This window comes from Ambystoma mexicanum, chromosome 12 (assembly GCF_040938575.1).
Source record: "Ambystoma mexicanum isolate Mex_15411 chromosome 12, UKY_AmexF1_1, whole genome shotgun sequence".
Lineage (NCBI taxonomy): Eukaryota > Metazoa > Chordata > Amphibia > Caudata > Ambystomatidae > Ambystoma > Ambystoma mexicanum.
The window spans coordinates 262710223-262730071 of NC_090936.1; the positions used below are offsets into that span (position 1 = coordinate 262710223).

The 19849-nt window shown below is 45.9% G+C and overlaps 1 protein-coding gene across 2 annotated transcripts in view; it reads right to left on the reverse strand.

Annotated features, from left to right (window-relative positions):
* Positions 1-19509, reverse strand: part of PLCZ1 (phospholipase C zeta 1) — a 1796998-nt gene extending 1777489 nt beyond the window's left edge. Inside the window, exons 1-2 of one of the 2 annotated variants that reach the window (XM_069628395.1) lie at positions 19331-19421; positions 18687-18810 (exon numbers count right to left, since the gene is read on the reverse strand). In XM_069628395.1, the coding sequence (XP_069484496.1) occupies positions 18687-18810; positions 19331-19341 (135 nt within the window). In that variant the 5' untranslated portion in view covers positions 19342-19421. Of the gene's footprint in view, positions 1-18686; positions 18811-19301 lie in introns of both variants that reach the window. The other variant, XM_069628396.1, reaches the window with a different exon arrangement.
* Between the last annotated feature and the right edge of the window lie 340 nt (positions 19510-19849).

Consider the following 19849-nt stretch of genomic DNA (forward strand, 5'->3'; position numbering starts at 1 on the left):
GTCCTTGAAGGAGACACATCAGTTCCACCTTTTTGGCAAATCGCTATGGTCATCTTAAAGCAATTAAAGGAATTCTATATGAAAATGCTATAACTGCAATTGATAAAGGAATTTTGTTTCCCGACAGCATATGAATCCAAATTTTTCCCCAATGAGCCAATCTTCATGACAAATCTTGAAAGAAAGTGTAGGGGAGGACTGGCCGCGAGGCCCTCCTCACCTGCAGCCTTCTCCCCAGGTGAGGACCATGACTCGGTGGCCGTCCCCTCATGCCACCCGGGCCCAGGTGGAGGAGGGGTCACCCGCCGACGACATTGCCCACACATATCCGTTCCCTGCATATACCCAAATTCAGTTAGGCCTAGAAGCCATCTTGTTTAGCAAACATGGCGTGAGTTCAGCACACTGTAACGAGGCCCCCACCTTTGGAGGACCTTTCATGCATCTCTGCCGCCGCAGTAGCCCTGGTAGATCCGCTGCGAGCGCGTTCCCATGAGAAAGTCGGATATGAGCTAACCCGAGATGCTAACACTGTAACATTATTCTCGTCCACAATGTAATATCGCACCCTGCATGACCTGGTCCGCGAGGCCGGGGTGACGGGAAAAAAGCTGAAGCATCACTATCTGAAGAAAGTAGAAAATAACTCAAGTATTGGTATTAACGAACTACCTCGGTTTAAACAGATCCTGTAAACTGTGAATAAACCATAAAGATGTAACGTTACATGATACCACCCCAGGTCTGGACTAGTGCTGCTACAACCACAGAGAAAGATGTCGACCAAATGTATAGCCTTTACTTACTCATATATGTTTTCTTAATCACCTAAAGCAGCGAGCATCAATTTCTGTAGGCCATAACCTAGAACGACCTCGTGTAACGTTTAATGTACATAAAATAATCACATCATGTAGTAAATATAATGTTAGGTAACGAAAAGGTACTCGGACCGACTGTATTAAAGAAATGTGTAACGAAATGGAAATATATATGTGTGTTTAAATAACATCAAAATAAGGCGGAACGTTATAAAAGTTCTACATTTAAAAGTTAGCAACGCACGAGGAAAAAACCTTTGTGAGTATATGCAAGGCCATTCTCCCTCCCACCCTGCCAAGCCTGCCAGATAAGGAAGCTAAGGCCTGTGCCGCGCTCCCTCACCTCCCCCAACCAAGCTGGAGCCGCTTCAGAGAGTCAGAGGCCCCGGTACCGCACCCAAGGCCACAGCCCACCACCTGTGTTATTTACAGCACGATAATAAACCCACGTTTTGAATCACCCTCTCGTAAAGTCCACAACCCTCCCCCTAGACCACCCCAAGAACGACCCCCATCACTGGGACAAGACACAGAGACCCATTTATATAATAACTTCTAACGCGGCAGACAGGCATGTACCAGTCGGCTCAGGCCCCAGAACTCAGCCCCTCGACCTAAAATACCGGTCAATAGGACACAGGTAAATCTCACCCCAACCGACAATCACCGGACCTCTCAAGAGGTGCATTCCTCATGTGTTGCGTTTATTGTATAAGACAAACTGCCGAGCGATTTATTGATGAACTTAGATGTCGTTTCTTGAATAACTGCAGTGTGCATGGCCTAGGGCAAACGAGTCAGGAGAGGTATTCATCTTTGTCACAGGCTGCCCCAGCATACCAACACCGCTCGGATGACCTCAAGCTGGCCTGCCAGGCCCAACCCAACCCACGAGGCTGACCAGTGACGTCCTCACGCCAAGACCAACCACGCTGCAGCAACACCTATAGTTAGTCGACGCCACCCAATCCCAATTAACTTGTGCCCCCTATAGTGTGTAGGTTCTGATGACGTTTTTTGTATTAGAAATACGCCTGTCTTTGCTATTGTCAGACAGAGCGCTCTCGGAGGTTGCAGAGTTCTTTGCATGCCCTATTCTTTGGATAAACTCCCACTTACGCTCACCCGCACTCTGTCTTGGTCTTATTCCCACTACGGGAGAGTCCCTTATTGTCTCTCATTGCGGGGAGGATCGTGCTGAAATTGGGGGCGCTTCCTTTCAGTGGTGACCCCGATAGCGTGATATCTCCAAATTATTTTTCCTAACTCCTTTCTAACGACCCCCTTGTGGCACGAGAATCTCCGGTCGAGAAGGGATACGCACGGTGAGCCGGCTCCGGGAGGCTGCCCGCCAACGGCGACCGGCACAATAAGAAGTGCGCACTCAATGAGAAAGGGTACGGGATCCCGATTGGAAAAAAATCCCCTTTGAGTGCCGCTCGCCGGAGCCAGGGGCTGACCGTTGAGTTACCGGTGACACCGCCTGGACGGACCCAGTTTCGGAGACTATCGGTTCAAGACGGGCACGTGAGTACTGAGTGCGAGCGATCGTAAAGGGGAAGGGAGGGGAAACTATGAACAGGAGAACGGGGACAGGTAGAGGAGAAGAATAACGGGGGTCTACTAAAGACGGGTCTTGAAACTTTCTTTATCTTTTCTTTGCATATGGCCATTAGGAGTAAGAAATAAGTGAAGTGGTAGAAGTGACGGAAACCTAGCTCCGAAAGGGGGTGGAAGGCGGCGCCGCATAGTGCTATCTAAACTAGTACTGGGAATATATGAAGAAGTAAGAAATAAGTTATTGGTGTCTGGCAAAAGGAGACACCGGGAATATTTTTTAGTGATTGCTACTCTCTCTATTTCTTTTTTCCATTCCACGGGACAGGGGAAGAAAGCGAAAAGGGTATAAGATAAATATACTTGTAGAAGAACTATAAAATAGGGAGCACATTTTGAGGAGTGGGGACTAAGTAGTGGCACGTACAGACGTGAACATAGCAACCTTAGCAGAAAAACAGGGACAGCTGGCCAGGGAGGAAAGGGAGGAAATAAGACGAGGTGTGAGTGGAAAGGCATTGTGATGGGTGCGCGCACCGTGTGAGTGTTGGAGACGATCGGTTGACCGCGAGGTGGCGCCAGAGAGTGTTGACCATAACTAGTACTTGATCAGTTGCAAACGGAATCACATGAGAGTGTATGGGAATGGGAAGGAGATGAGCTATGGTGAGTGCAAAGGATTTGCGCAGTGAATAAACTTGGGTGATAATATTTGAGACGTCCGCTCTTGTCTGTGCCATAAAGGTATACATACACATATCTACACCTAACTAAAAGTAAAGAAGGTGGACACGGCTGTGTTAGTGATTTAGAGGATGGGGGCCGAAACTCCCTTGTCACATATTTGTAAGAGCTTACCGGGATACGCTGAACGAATAAATAAATATCACGATCAATGGGTAACAGAATTGAAGGGGGAGGGTCTGCCCCAGATTTGGCCCGAGGGAGGGTCTTTTGACAAAAGCGTTCTTGATATGGTACGAACATGCATTAGCCTCAAGTATAAGGGGAAACAATGGCAAAATAGGAAGGAGATATTAGACCTCTGGAGATTGTTTGAGGAGGTACCCCCACCCAAAGCTTCGGCACCAAATATTGATCTACCTTCCACCACAGATAATCCATTGATGATTCCAAGAGAGGAAAAGGAACAGCTAAGTACAGCACAACCTGCGGAGGTGATTAGTTTGTACCCGATATTACCTAAACCAGCCCCCGCAGCAGGATACAGCGACCCTACGTATGTGCCTCCCCCCACAACTGGTACACCACAAAGACCAACAGCCCCCCGCCATACGAAAGCACCAGAGAGCGCGCCCAGGGAAGCACACAGAGGGTGGATATAGAGAAGCTAACGAGTGACTTAGAGTCGAGGCTTACTGTGGCAAGGGATGAACTCTCAAGAATAAAAGAGATATGTGAGCGCACAGCGTGTGCCCCCACACAATCAGGACGCACGTCCAGAGCGTCGAGCGAAGGTAGACAGATTGAGGAAGGATGGAAAAAGGGGGAAATACTGTTCAGGATTGAGGAAGAGCCGACACGAATAATAGAGGTAGGAGCAGTAGAAGGGAGCATTGGTGATGTATCACGAGAGAGAGGGATCAGAGAGGACTTGTTATGTGATGTCAGAGGAGGGTTGGATGACAGTGATAGGTTGAGTATGGCAGTGGGAGGGGAAAGCGAGGAAGTGGACGGTGCATGTTCACTTGAGACTATAGACGACGAATGGATGGGACGACTAAGAAATAGGGTGGGGAAGATGGCGTCATTGGAGTCAGCAGCGACTAAGGAAAGGGAGGGTGCTACTGCAAAAGGGAAGTTACAACTTCCATTGATACACAGAGGGGGGGGGGAGACCAAACTATATACCATGGGCTCAGATGGATAAGGCTAATTTAATGAAATTATTGCCCCAGCTGTCAGGAGGGGCGAGCAAGTGGATATATGCATTTGAGAAACATACCGCTGGCATACCGTTGGCAGTAGGCGATGTGAAAAGCCTACTAGTAACCGCAGTAGGAGATCAAGCGGACAGAGTATGGGCTAAGGCTGGTTTCCCGGCCGTGACGTTAGATTGTGATCGTCATGATGGGGCTTCCTTTAATACAGTACGAGCAAGGGTGTGGGACGCACTGCGGGAGACATTCCCAGATACCCCTGATTTACAGTCAGTAATGCAATGTACAATGAATGACGGGGAGGATGCTATGGATTACATTCTCCGGGTGCAGGAGATGTGGAGAGCGGAAACGGGCACGCCCTGGCACCAATCCACATCTCTATTTTATTTTATCATTAAAAGAGGGCTCCCAAAAGAGGTGCAGAAGGCACTCGATAAGATAGCGGGCGTTGAGGCGAAGGGGTGGCCAGAGATCCAAAGTATAATAGTGCACCATTGCAAAAGGATCAAAGAGAGAGAGAGGGAAGTAGCACAGAAAAGGTTGGCAGACGAGGCAAAGTTGGTACAATCAAAACTAGTGAAGGTTGCAGCAGCGGTAGCAGGACTCCCACTCATGAGGGAGGGAGACGAAGGAGAGGAGGGGCAAATAGCAATACAAGGAAGAATAGCAGCAAATTGGGCAGGACAAGGACAACGACAGTGGACTGAGCAGGAGCAGAACGGAGGTCCAACGTGGCAAGAGTGGGCCCCAAGAGGGGGAAGAGGTGGGTACCGGGGCCGAAGAGGAGGACAAGGGTATGGAGGAATGGGAGGTAATGGGTGGCAGGGTCCCAGAGGTCCACAGGGGAGCTGCTGGGATTGTGGGAGATGGGGGCACTACTCAAGAGAGTGCAGGAGCAGACAAAACAACGGGTTCCAGGAGACAGAACAGTACGGTCACCCCCACCCAGGAAGCCCCTACGGCCTCCCCATGGGACAATACCAACAACCAGAAAATGTAGGACAAAGAAGTAACGCACAACTACACGGACATCAGTACAGGACACAAAACCACCCACAGAATAATGACAATATGCAATACACGCCAGGTAACACTTTCGCCACAGTAGCTAACGGAGCACCTGCTCCCGCACCTTACAGCGGGGTGTCAGTAGTTTCGGGGAACATTTTTGATCAAGGGGGGGCAATGAGACACCCCGCATAGGACAGCCCACAGAGAGCACTTGCGTGTCCAGTACTATCTACGACCCACAATGCATCAGAGGAACCATTGATAGGAGCGCAGATAGGAGACAAGCAGTTCATATTCATGGTGGATTCGGGAGCGGAGAAATCATGCATTAGAGAGGGCCGGTTCCCGTTATCTAATATAACGTTAGAGACGCAGGGGTTCTCTGGGGCTGTAATTGAAGTTCCTTACACAGAAGCATTGGATGTGACAGTGGGGGGTAAAACAGTGAAAGCACCCTTACTGTACTATGAACACTCTCCCATTAATTTGCTGGGGAGAGATCTCTTAAGCAAACTAAATATGACAATATCATTCACAGGGAGCGGTATCGTATGTTCGACGCCAGGCATATGCCCCCTCCGCATATTAGCAGTAATACACGGCCACACAATTATGCAAGAGATCAGAGGGTTACCAAGAAACGAGGAGATGTTTGTTGAGGGCATGAGAACATTGGCTCTCATAGTACCAGAACTAAAAAGGATGGATTGGAGGATTCCAGCCGAATTCCTCTTCCGCCCCATAGCAAGCCCCGACACTGCTCTCGGGTCAGTGGTATCGTTGGATTTACACGCAGTACACGTGTCAGCAAACAGAATATGTGTGATTGGCGTTGACATGGAAGGATGTGAGTGGCGGACAGTACTGTGTACAAATGCAAATATCCCACTGAGGGAGCTCTCGGACGAGGAGCTATTTTCAGACACTGAGACAGATGGCGAAATAGTGATGGAACTAGCAATGCCGTGTGACATTGTAGTTACAGCCAGAAAAACTCAAGTTGAATTAATGGCAGTAGTAGGGGCACCACATGCATTTTTTGATGACGACATGAGGTTAGTACCCACTAACATATGGACAAATGGCCCCCATGACGTGGGGTTATTACATGAGGTTCAGCCTGTGGTAATAAAACTGAAACCGGGAGCAATTATACCCCGGGTAAAACAATATCCATTGTCACGCGAAGCAGAAGAAGGGATCAGAGAGACACTAGATGCACTGCTAGCACAAGGAATAATAGTGCCCTCAAACTCCCCATGCAACACATGCATTTACCCGATTAAAAAGGCGAAGGGAGGTTCATGGAGGATGATACAGGATTTACGCCCACTCAATGATGTGATTCAGAAGGAGTTCCCTTTAGTCCCGAACCCATCAACAATACTGTGCAACATTCCGAAAACGGCATCCCACTTCACAGTTATTGACTTAAAAAATGCATTTTTCTCGATTCCCTTAGCAGAGGAGAGCAGGTACTTAACAGCGTTTACACTAGGGGGGAGGAGGTTCGAACACTGCATACTACCACAAGGGTATTGCGAGAGCCCAAGCATATTCAACAGGGTACTACATGAAGATCTGGGGAATTTGTGTGTAGAAAGCACAGTGATTCAGTACGTTGATGATTTATTGATCTGTGCACAAACTGAGGAAGAGTGTAGAAAGGACTCAATAACACTCCTGACATTATTGGCCAATAAAGGGTACAAGGTGGACAAGGGGAAGTTACAATACTGTCTGACCGAGGTCCTATACTTGGGACAGCTGATATCAAAGGATGGCAAGCGGATCATACCAGACAGGGCACAGGCGATTAGAGCAGTTGGGGAGCCCAAAACAGTAAAAGAGATGCAGAAATTTCTGGGTATGTGCAACTATTGCCGAGCATGGATATTGGATTATGCAGCATACACGAGGCCCTTGTTACAGGCACTAAAAGAGGCACAGCAGGAAAACAAACACATAGAATGGACAGAAGAGATGAACACAGCATTTGACTCACTAAAAGAGCTGATATCAAGCGCTCCAGTACTGGCAAATCCAGACTATGGGCGCGAATTCTTCTTATTTTCACACTGCAAAGGAACACTGATGACAGCAGTATTGACACAAAAGACATCGTTAGGGCACAAACCACTGGCTTACTATAGTGGCACCCTAGACGCAGTAATGCAAGGTCATTTCGCGTGCGAGCAATCTCTAGCTGCAGCCGCGTTCGCGATTGAGAAAAGTGCCACGATAGTGATGGGCTGTCCTGTGACACTGTTTGTGGAACACTCACTCTTTGCAATATTAGAGCGATCAAAGAGCACATTGACAACACAACGCGCCACAGCATATGAAATAATACTGTCCAGCGCAAACATCCACATAGTAAGATGTAAAACAGTGAACCCAGCCACATTCATCACAGAGGCGTGCACCGCAGAGGACATGCAAAACCACAACTGCGCTACGTTCACAGGTGACGAAGGTCAGGATCAAGTGATTTTTGAGAATGCCCTGAGCGAGGGAGAGGTGTATTTCGTGGACGGGTCAGCATCAATAGATATGGAGACAGGAGAGAAACATGTGGGTATGGCAGTTGTACGATTAGAGGAAGATGAATACGAGACACTAGTGCAACACCGCCTCCCATCCCACTATTCAGCCCAAGCAGCAGAACTAATTGCGCTAATAGAAGCATTGCATGCCGCCAAGGGGTGCGCAGTGACAATATATACCGACTCAGCATACATGACAACGACAGTACACGGCGGGTTGGCACGGTGGGGGCGGAGAGGGTTCCGACGAGCAGATGGAACACCAGTTCAGCATGCAGAACTATTGAAAGAACTGATTGAGGCTCTGCAAGACCCCACGGCAGTGGCCATTGTAAAATGCCAAGCCCACACCACAAATACAGATTTTGTATCTTTGGGGAACGCGGCAGCAGACGCCGCTGCCAAAGAAGCTTCGTATTTACAGAAAGGTGTAGTAGGAGAATACATGTTGCACCACACAGCAAGCCAAGAGGTCCCCACAGGATACAACATGATGCCCACACAGGAAATAATAGAGCTGCAAGAGGGAGCTAGTGCAGAAGAAAAATTGCTGTGGACTAAAAGGGGATGCAGCAAATCGCCGACTGATTTGTTATGGCGACAAAAAAGTTCAGGAAAAGCGGTAATGCCAGTCACATTGTTAGAAATAGCATTTCAACAACTACACTTTCCCGCACATAACGCTAAGCAACACATAATGGCAGAGATACAAGAAGATTGGTTTGCACCTTGCCTCCATGAACACGTCACAAGACTGGCTTTAGAATGCACGACATGTCAGATTTACAACTCAGGTATGACATTGCGCACACTGAGAGGAACGATACCCAAACCAAATGGCCCATTCAGAGAGCTCCACATTGATTATGTAGACATGGGAGAAAGATGTAACGGGGCTCGCTACATGATTGTGGTTGTATGTCCATTTTCGAGATGGGTGGAGGCAGGCCCCTGTGCGCGCCCTGATGCGAAGGGCGCCGCGAAGTTCCTAGTGCGGGAAGTGTTCCCGCGCTGGGGGATTTGCGAAGTTATTCGCTCAGATAACGGCACGCATTTTGTTAATGAACTATTCAAGGAAGTGACTACCCTATTGGGAATAAAGCACAAATTATGTTCAATTTATCATCCTCAAAGTAATGGCGTAGTGGAAAAGATGAACGGTCTGTTAAAAAGCAGATTGTCAAAACTGTGTTTTTCCCTTAAAAAGACCTGGATGTACTGCCTGCCTTTGGCCTTGTTCGAGTTACGAAATCAGCCAAGTAAAGACCACCACTTGTCCCCGCATGAGATCGTCACGGGAAGGAGAATGCACACAGCGCATTCACCTCTCCGTGAACGTTCTGATGCACACAGAAGTGCAGCGATATTAGGAGAGGAGTTCACAGAGTACTTGAGAAAACTGACACGGGCAGCGCGCGTAATTGCAAAGCAACTAGCCCCCCCCTCCACAAGAGAGGAGGGGAACACAACAGAAACAGAGACAATGCCTGAAAAACCATTACAACTAATGCCTGGTGACCTTATATATGTCCGAAGTTTTGTGCGAAGGTGGAATGCACCACGTTTCCATGGCCCTTATGAGGTAGTGTTTTGCACACCCACAGCAGTAAAGGTAAAGGGCCTACGATACTGGGTGCATTTGACAGACGTACGTAGAGCTTATAGCGCCGCGGAAGGTGAGGTACAGGACGAGGCACAGACAACTGCGGACAATGAAGTTGTGCAGAATGGATGATGGGAATTTTGTGTGCATTAAGTGTTGAACACTGAACACGAATGGCGCACGACATGCGTACTGAAATGAACCTGTGTATATACATATATATATATAATTTTTTACAACTTTTGAAGGTTTTTGTGGTCCTTTTTGGGTTTTGGAGAAGTTTTCTTTTTTCTCTCTCTCTCTCTCGACTTTTCTCTTTATGTATGAAATAATGTACTGATAGTAATATTTGTAAGGTTACCTTGTCTGTGGACATACCCCCCCCCCCCCAAAACCCACTCCCATACTTTGCCGAAAAAATTTCACAACGTTCTAAATGTTTACATGGTTGTACTTAATGCACTTTTATGTCTCAAACAGGATTTACTATGGCATCGGATGGGCAGCCTGCAACTAATAGATTTGTTAGATTTAGAGAAATGTTAGTAGATAGATTGACATATTCATACGAATGCGGTTTATCAATGTGTGTTATTGTGTTCTTCATCTCAATATTTTGCCTAATGACACATTGGGTCATAGCGTTCATCTCTACTGAGATGAACGAGGGGGGAGGGGGGAGTAACACCACCCTTGCCCCTGGCACGAACTCAATTACAAATATGAATATTAAAGAAGGTGATTTTTTGATCTGGGATGGATCCCGCCTTGTATGGGGTTACTACACTGCACCACCCACTGCTGCCCCGTCACGATCAAAAGATAAAGATATGGAAAATGACACAATATCCCTACCTGAAATATATAACAGCCCCACTACCCTTCCCGCCCCGATACAAAACAGCGACTTGTTGTTTATTGAGGAAAATGGAAAAGTAATTACAATGACAGAACACAAGTCCCTATATGAAGAATTGGAAAAGGGGGGAGGGAATGAGAAAGGGGGGCCTATTCTTTCACCTATCGAAACTATAAGGTATAGGAGGGGGGAGAGAAGTAGGCGAAGAAGAGAGACAAGCAGGAGGGGGTATGATGAGTATTATGGGTTAGGATTAGACAAGATGGAAGACCCACGACACCCCCACCAAGCAAATAAATGGTATGCAGATATGAGTACAACAGCTAAACAGACAACTAATGAAAGCTGCTATGTCTGTTCGCTCATCCCCCATGCATCAGGTACACCCAAAGTGTTGTTGCCAAGAGAATTGCCCATTGTGGATGCCCAATGTCTCCTTCATCTCACACTGTGTAGAATAAAGAACACCTTTCAAGCACACGATGTCTCTTTCAAAATAATACAGGACAACAAAACGTGCTATTCAAAAGCGTCTGGAGTGGTCTGTCCTAAAGAACCTTTCTTTGCAATACAAGGGACGCTGTTTTCAGAAAACAAATGGAAAGATGAAGAAGTACTGTGCAAAGCGGAAGCACTGAGAGGTGTCCAACCAGACAAGCTGCGATGGATGGAAAAAACGTGCTTACCAATATGGAAAGAACACATCTCTAAACTAACATGGGTAACAGCGATGGAGAAACCCTTCAAGCTACAAAGTGAAATACAAAACGAACTATGTTTCAAGGGAGAAGGAAAAGTGGCAATGGGGACGAACAAAAACTGTAACAAAACTCTCACCATCCCAGACATGAAAAAAGGAACAGCAGCACTAATGGACACATACTGGGTGTGCGGGAATAAGGCTTACTTGCACCTTCCCCAGGCATGGAGTGGCAGCTGCTCAATGGCCACTTTGCATTCGGCCCTAATGGTGATTCCAGAAAGCCACGTCGACAAAAATAAAAAGACGCAAGGAAACATGAACAAGGACGAGACGTCTCCCACTGCAGAAGCACACCTCTATGTCCTGTCCTCCGGAGGGAAAGAAGAGGAGCTATCACGGAACAAGCGAGCATCAAACTACATATCACAAGCGTCATCCGATTTATTGGCACAGATCCCAGACAGGTATCGCCTGTTCAGCTCCGTGGAAACATTTTTTGCCTCACTGGTTTCAAGTGTCCAAGCAAGAGCAAATGCAAAATGGCTTCAGATCACACGGTGGGAACTGATTCAGCTGGCCAATGACACTGAAGAAGGGTTCAACATAATAAAGGTGGAATTACGAGCTCTGCGACTAATGACCATGCAGAACAGGTATGTTCTGGACCTGCTAACAGCAATCGATGGAGGTGTTTGCCGAAAAATAGGAAGTGCGTGCTGCACGTTCGTACCTTCTGAAGACGCAGAAAATGGGTCCCTGTCCCACGTCATTGAAGCAGTCCATAACCTGGGAGAGAAAATGAAGCTGGAAGGTGGGGCTGAAGACAGCTCATGGTTCGACAACATCTTCTCCTGGGTTCCCTCCTGGCTTGGAATGACGATGAAATTATTGATACCAGTTGCGGTGGTCCTCCTCGTGGTGTTCTGCCTGTGCCAGGTGGGCCTTCGATGTTGTGCTAACGCAGTCCCTAACGGTGCGATGATGATGGTGACAATGGGCAACTCTGGTGGTACAATTAAGGCGACACAAGAAGTACATGTACAGACAGGACCAGATAACACTCCCAGATACCAGTTAGTGCCTATGTGCCGTGATAAGTACATAGTAGATAAATTATGGCACACCACTATCAAAGAACCCCGAGATGTGGAACTGGAATGGTATGAGGAGGTCTGGGTAGACTTGGAAGGGACGGGTGACTGTATATATTTAACATGTACCCCAGATGAGTATGCTAGAAGAGGTGAGAACTTGAGGGGGGTATGCAGAGCCTGGATGCCTAGAAAAGGAACACCTGCATGGGATGACGCAGTGATAGAGGAGCAAGAATGTAGAAGATTAGAAGAGCTAAAGAATTTGTTACTTTAGTAACGAAAGGGGGGAAATGTAGGGGAGGACTGGCCGCGAGGCCCTCCTCACCTGCAGCCTTCTCCCCAGGTGAGGACCATGACTCGGTGGCCGTCCCCTCATGCCACCCGGGCCCAGGTGGAGGAGGGGTCACCCGCCGACGACATTGCCCACACATATCCGTTCCCTGCATATACCCAAATTCAGTTAGGCCTAGAAGCCATCTTGTTTAGCAAACATGGCGTGAGTTCAGCACACTGTAACGAGGCCCCCACCTTTGGAGGACCTTTCATGCATCTCTGCCGCCGCAGTAGCCCTGGTAGATCCGCTGCGAGCGCGTTCCCATGAGAAAGTCGGATATGAGCTAACCCGAGATGCTAACACTGTAACATTATTCTCGTCCACAATGTAATATCGCACCCTGCATGACCTGGTCCGCGAGGCCGGGGTGACGGGAAAAAAGCTGAAGCATCACTATCTGAAGAAAGTAGAAAATAACTCAAGTATTGGTATTAACGAACTACCTCGGTTTAAACAGATCCTGTAAACTGTGAATAAACCATAAAGATGTAACGTTACATGATACCACCCCAGGTCTGGACTAGTGCTGCTACAACCACAGAGAAAGATGTCGACCAAATGTATAGCCTTTACTTACTCATATATGTTTTCTTAATCACCTAAAGCAGCGAGCATCAATTTCTGTAGGCCATAACCTAGAACGACCTCGTGTAACGTTTAATGTACATAAAATAATCACATCATGTAGTAAATATAATGTTAGGTAACGAAAAGGTACTCGGACCGACTGTATTAAAGAAATGTGTAACGAAATGGAAATATATATGTGTGTTTAAATAACATCAAAATAAGGCGGAACGTTATAAAAGTTCTACATTTAAAAGTTAGCAACGCACGAGGAAAAAACCTTTGTGAGTATATGCAAGGCCATTCTCCCTCCCACCCTGCCAAGCCTGCCAGATAAGGAAGCTAAGGCCTGTGCCGCGCTCCCTCACCTCCCCCAACCAAGCTGGAGCCGCTTCAGAGAGTCAGAGGCCCCGGTACCGCACCCAAGGCCACAGCCCACCACCTGTGTTATTTACAGCACGATAATAAACCCACGTTTTGAATCACCCTCTCGTAAAGTCCACAACCCTCCCCCTAGACCACCCCAAGAACGACCCCCATCACTGGGACAAGACACAGAGACCCATTTATATAATAACTTCTAACGCGGCAGACAGGCATGTACCAGTCGGCTCAGGCCCCAGAACTCAGCCCCTCGACCTAAAATACCGGTCAATAGGACACAGGTAAATCTCACCCCAACCGACAATCACCGGACCTCTCAAGAGGTGCATTCCTCATGTGTTGCGTTTATTGTATAAGACAAACTGCCGAGCGATTTATTGATGAACTTAGATGTCGTTTCTTGAATAACTGCAGTGTGCATGGCCTAGGGCAAACGAGTCAGGAGAGGTATTCATCTTTGTCACAGGCTGCCCCAGCATACCAACACCGCTCGGATGACCTCAAGCTGGCCTGCCAGGCCCAACCCAACCCACGAGGCTGACCAGTGACGTCCTCACGCCAAGACCAACCACGCTGCAGCAACACCTATAGTTAGTCGACGCCACCCAATCCCAATTAACTTGTGCCCCCTATAGTGTGTAGGTTCTGATGACGTTTTTTGTATTAGAAATACGCCTGTCTTTGCTATTGTCAGACAGAGCGCTCTCGGAGGTTGCAGAGTTCTTTGCATGCCCTATTCTTTGGATAAACTCCCACTTACGCTCACCCGCACTCTGTCTTGGTCTTATTCCCACTACGGGAGAGTCCCTTATTGTCTCTCATTGCGGGGAGGATCGTGCTGAAATTGGGGGCGCTTCCTTTCAAAAGACACCTCTCAAATTGCTTAGAACAGAACATTTCATGAATAGATGATAACACGATTCAATTTCGTCTGCCTTTTACAGTAAGAATAGATCCCTAATAATGAGCTTGTTTTGTTTTGAAAAGTCCAGATTTCTCCAGTAGATAATAATTGTAACATAAAAAAAATGTGAACGCCTGTAGGTGTTGGGGAAGTACTGTAGATATCGTGGTATGATACTCAGACTCTTCTCACCTAAAGTACAGTTTTTGAAAAGCTTATCATTTCTAGCTATATTAATTGTTCTTACAGAGCTTTATTCTGTGATTTTACCATAAAAGTATAAAACACATAGATATCAAAAAAACATACAACAATATCAGACAGCAAAATACATTACAAGTTAGAAGCCATGTCACAAATTAGTAATGGTATTAATGAATGCTGATTTAAAATAGACAAAACAGACTCATAATGTAATCCAAGCATACTTAAATGGCAAAGCTTGACTATTGTAATGCTGTTTATCTTGGGACTAGTCAAAGGAATTTAAGCAAGTTACAGGCAGGGTCGGACTGGGAAAAGATATAGGCCCGGTCACCCAAAGAAAAGTGGCCCACCCCTCGCCTCAAAAAAGTGGCCCACACCTTGCCTCACGACACTTGGCCCCTGATGACATCACCAGAAGTGATGTCATTTGACCCCACCCCAATGTGACATCCCGGGAAGCGATGAAACATGACCTTTCACCCCTTGACAAAATAAGAAGTGGCATCAAATAGCATTGTTCCTAAGTACACTAAATTACTGTGAATCGAAGCAGACGTCCAAAGCCAAATGATAATATGTTATTGTATAGCATTTACACTTAAGCTCTTTTTTATCGAACAAATCTGCATAAAATATCACCCAACCTGTGTTGGTACTCATTTCTTGACCTAAGAAGGATGAAAGGCTTTTTGAAAAAGAATATATATATATATTTTTTAAATATTTACATTTTTTTTTCATTCCAAACCAGCCCAGACATGGCCAGAAACCGGCCCCCATTCCCCAGGGACGATTTCGGCCTGGCTATGGGCTGATAGGCTGAGGGGCCTGTCTGACACTAGTTACAGGTAACTCAGAACAATGCTATTAGGGCAGCACTAAATATCCCTAGCAACCAGCATATCTCTGACGCCAGATGCAGCCTTCACTGGCTTTCGGTCTCCCAAAGAATCTCCCTTAAAACACTCACAGTCACGCATAAATGCCTGACCAACCAGGCACCAGATTACCTGGTGAACCGCTTCACACCACACAACTCCATCCGCCCACAGAGATCAGCCCAAGCATACTCTCTCTCACTGCCAGGGTTCAAGCTTCAGAAAGCAGGGGGGGCCAGCTTCCCGGTCCTTGGCTCTAAGCTCTGGAACTCACTTCCCAATCCTCTCAGATCTGAACCCTCCTTTCACTGCTTCAAGAGCAAAGCTAAATTGTGGCTTATAGCGCAGGATCTGCAAAGCTCCCACAGGTCTTAGTGATCCCACCTTTCACTATTGCTCTCCCGCCGTCATGTCTGCACTGTTGTGCTGCTCTGTCCCACACTTGTAATTCTCTTGTATACAATCTGATAATTATCTTGTACATTGTATGGTAAACAGCTTGTAAGTACTGTTGTATATATAATGTCTGTATACCATGTCTCTGTAACCTCTGATGTGTCTGTAACCTCTGTAACCTCAAGAGATGCGCCCAGATGCCTATATAAATAAATAAAATACAAATAAAATACAAATGAAAAAGCAGGAACCTGGTGTAGTGGATTATAAAGACAAATAAATAGAATGCAATACAGTTCCATAGAAAACAGTTTAAAGCCCCTTCATACAGGGTATGAATCGAAGGCCATCCTGGTTTAGCGCACAACAAAACAGTTCAGAACATTCAATATGTAGCCCTTGTGTTTGGCAGCCCACAAACTACACTTGCCAAAACAAAATAAGAAGGAATTTGGGAAAACAGTATAGGTAATGAGGGGTGAATCAAATATTACCAGGCTGCGCCCACTTTAGTCTTCTCAGCCATGCATGATGTAAGAATTTTGAAACAAAGAAAATAGCATTGAAACCATTCAAATTTTGACAAAAATCTAGTGGCCTGAGGTTTTTCAATATGAATAGAGGAAGGAGGTATCTTGATCTCAAGACTTTAAAGCCTTTACAAAACAACAGAATATGTATGAGTGTCCCTTCCACAGCACCACAAACCGGGCACCGAGGATCATTGGAAGACTTCCATTTTGATGTAAAAGATGCCATCTGTTTGTGTTTGTACGCAGCTGGAAGACTAGAGCACGTGCAAACCCTGCAGTGATCACATCAAGACATTTTTTAAATCCACAGCTTGTTTGGTTCTTAAATACAGGAATCCAGTGCTCAAATTCATACATCCCATCTTCATTTGACAAAGTGTGGCCTCAGAGCCTGCTCTCTCGACCAGTATCTTGGACCCCGAGTTCACAGTTTCAGGACATTCCCAGAGACTGACCAAGCACAGCCTCGTAGGTTCTGTGCGCACATACCTAAACCATAGGCAGCGAAGCAGCACCATTCAAACTGAGCTGATTTCTAAGAGCAACCTGATGTTTCACTAAATGGGTATAAGTCCAAGTCCGTACCTAGTACAACAAAGGTTTCATATCCCAGTGGTGGCACTGTCAGTCTAAAGTTGTACCCATGCTCGTCTCCATTTTTTTTAAAGCACCCCCTTTCCTCGTTTTAAACATTCATTTTAAACACCCATTATTCCCAAAATCAAGGAGTAAGTAAAACAAGTACACCACCTTTATGTTTGAAAATGTCTTGCCTTCTAAGAGATAACCAGGCATCTCTGTGTGCTGCACTATTATTTTAACAACACAAAAGTGACCGTTTCCACAAGCATCTTGTGAATCAAGTTTGAAAGCATGCAACACACTGGGACTCATTACGAGTCACCTGGTCTGGAAATACCGGTGGCGGTAAACCCGCCGCCACCGTTGTTCCGGACTGGGTGATCTCGAGTTCTGCAGGCGGGAGGTGTATTTCCACCCGCCTGCAGGCAGACGTGGAAACACCGGCACCATCACGAGATGGTGCCGGTGTTTCCACTTGCCCATTCCCATTGAGTCCTACTGGACTCAATGGGAATGGGGATTTACCGAATTCCGCCTCCGGAATTCCCAGGTCACCAGGGTCATAATGCCCCTGCAATTCTGGGAACCACGGAGGCGGAATGTTAATACGAGCCGGCGGTAACCTGCCGGAATTTCAGGCACGGTTACCACCGGACTCATAATGAGGCCCACTGTTTTGACAAGTTAAAAAAAACAAGTTTATGTAGTGTAGGTATTCACTGTAGAGTATATACAGGATGAGGGGCTTTGTGTTGCTAGTGACCTCTTTCCAGTGATCTGTGCCTTCACATAGAGGGGGCTATTAGAACTCCTCATTTCACACTTGTGTCTGGACCAGCCAAATATTAAAAACTACGACCTGAAAGAAACAGACATGGGGAATGTCATATGACCCCATGAAGTCGGGCTATGACTGGCCTGCATTACACAAAAACAACCCTTTTGTTAGAATTTCATGGAGGCAGACCTCTGTGTTTTGCACCACAAAATAGCACACTTTTCTGCGTTTTTAGGGACAAGGATGTGTACCGCAAATCAGTTCAAGTGCCACCAGCGGGCCACACTTCTTATTTATTGTTCCTATTTACTGTTTCTATGTATTTACTGTTATCCTATGTATTGCACTTCCCCTTGCACTTTTCCCCTTCCCCACTCCCCTGCACTTGCGCTTTCAATGTCACCTGGCCTAGTAAGATCCTTGTCTGTCTTCCCTCTGTTACCCTCCCTTGCTTCGTCGAGCCTTGAAACACTTGTGTATAGGTATGTTATAATTGCCATATCCTGTCATATCATATCCAGGAAATCAGAAATTGGAGAAAGGTTACATTCCCAAAGAAGACTGGCTAGGGGGGCTCCAGGAGCCTGCATGAGCAGAGCTCTCATAAAATTGTTCTCTGACACACTGAGTGATGGGGACTTCATATGGTCCCACAATTCAGCTCCATACAGGGCTTTATTCATGGTTTTGCACCAATCTCTGGAAAAAATATCTTCACAAATATATGTTTGAAATTGAATAGCACGCCATTCGGTTGTTCACATATTCGATTTTTATATTCAAAGAAAAGTGTATAGTTCGAGGGAGCCATGAAAAGTATTCTTGTACCATGTCACAGACACTTTTAAAACCATTGCGATATATGAAATACATTACATATATTTTAAAAACCCACCCATGCACATTTATTACTTATATAATTCCAATTATTCCCAGACTGTCTGTAGCAGTTCCAAGCTCCAGGAACAACAAGTTGTAGGTATAATCCTTTTAAGATACTTTCCTCAAAATATATATTTTCTTACCTTAAAAATGGTTTCAAAATGGATATAAGATATTGGAATGTTTAGGCTCTGGAGTACTTCCCATGCTTTTTCCAAGCTGACACTCCCACCTCTGACAGTGGGTCGAATTAATTCAATGAACCACATGATGACATTTGTTAAGAAACATGTTTTTTTAAAGCTATCGACTGAATACCAAACCCCGGCAAACACTCTAACATACAAAACATGCAATACACCCACAAACAGTCAACTGCAATAGTCGGCCTCCTTTGCACAGCATATCTAATAACAACCTCTTCTCTGCTGCCTATCCTCCCACTAACCCAGTGATGAGCAACTAGTGGCTCTCCAGATGTTTTGGCCTACAACTCCAATCAGCCCTCACTATTGACTATGCTGTCTAGGGATGATGGGAGTCCTAGGCCAAAACATCGTAAGCGCCACAAGATGCTCACCCATCCACTAACAGATCCATAATGCCACCGCTTTAGGTCCCAAAGCGTCAAAATACCATGTAAATGACAAAAGAAATGGTATAACAAGACAAGAGTGTCATAATATTACAAAAAAACATATCATAAATCATTACTAATATACTCTAATAATAAAACGAATAAAAGCCATATTGTTTACAGATGCTGCTCCTATTTTTGAAAGGATAATCAGTGTCCATGTTTCCGTCACTTCTGTTTCAGTCTGGAGGTCTTAACTTCATTTCGCCGTACCCCTCATGGTACCAAAGGACTTGCACACACTTCCCACACAAAACAACAGGTTCACATATTATCCTAACACAGAGTGATGTAGCCTGTCAGGTTGACCAGGTGGAATTATTAGATCTGTGACATCACAAACATCCAACATAGAAGAACCTGGCAACAGGTCAAGAGTTAGTGACATCAGCAGCACTGCCTTAGTTTTATAGAACAATACAGCACAATGTGACCATTCCCATTGCAAGTCAGCTTTTGTCGTATTGATAATGTTTTGTACCTGTAAAGTTGCCTCTGTTGTGTTTTAGAAGCGGATCTGTCTATTGATTGGAGTTCTTTATGATGATTTAATGAGAAGAAACTCTGTTTTTATGGAAAGATGGGCCCTATTTTATAAAAGCATAATGGAGCACAGCAAGTAGATGACCAATTTTGCATCTGTACACTAGCTAACCCAACAGTGTCATA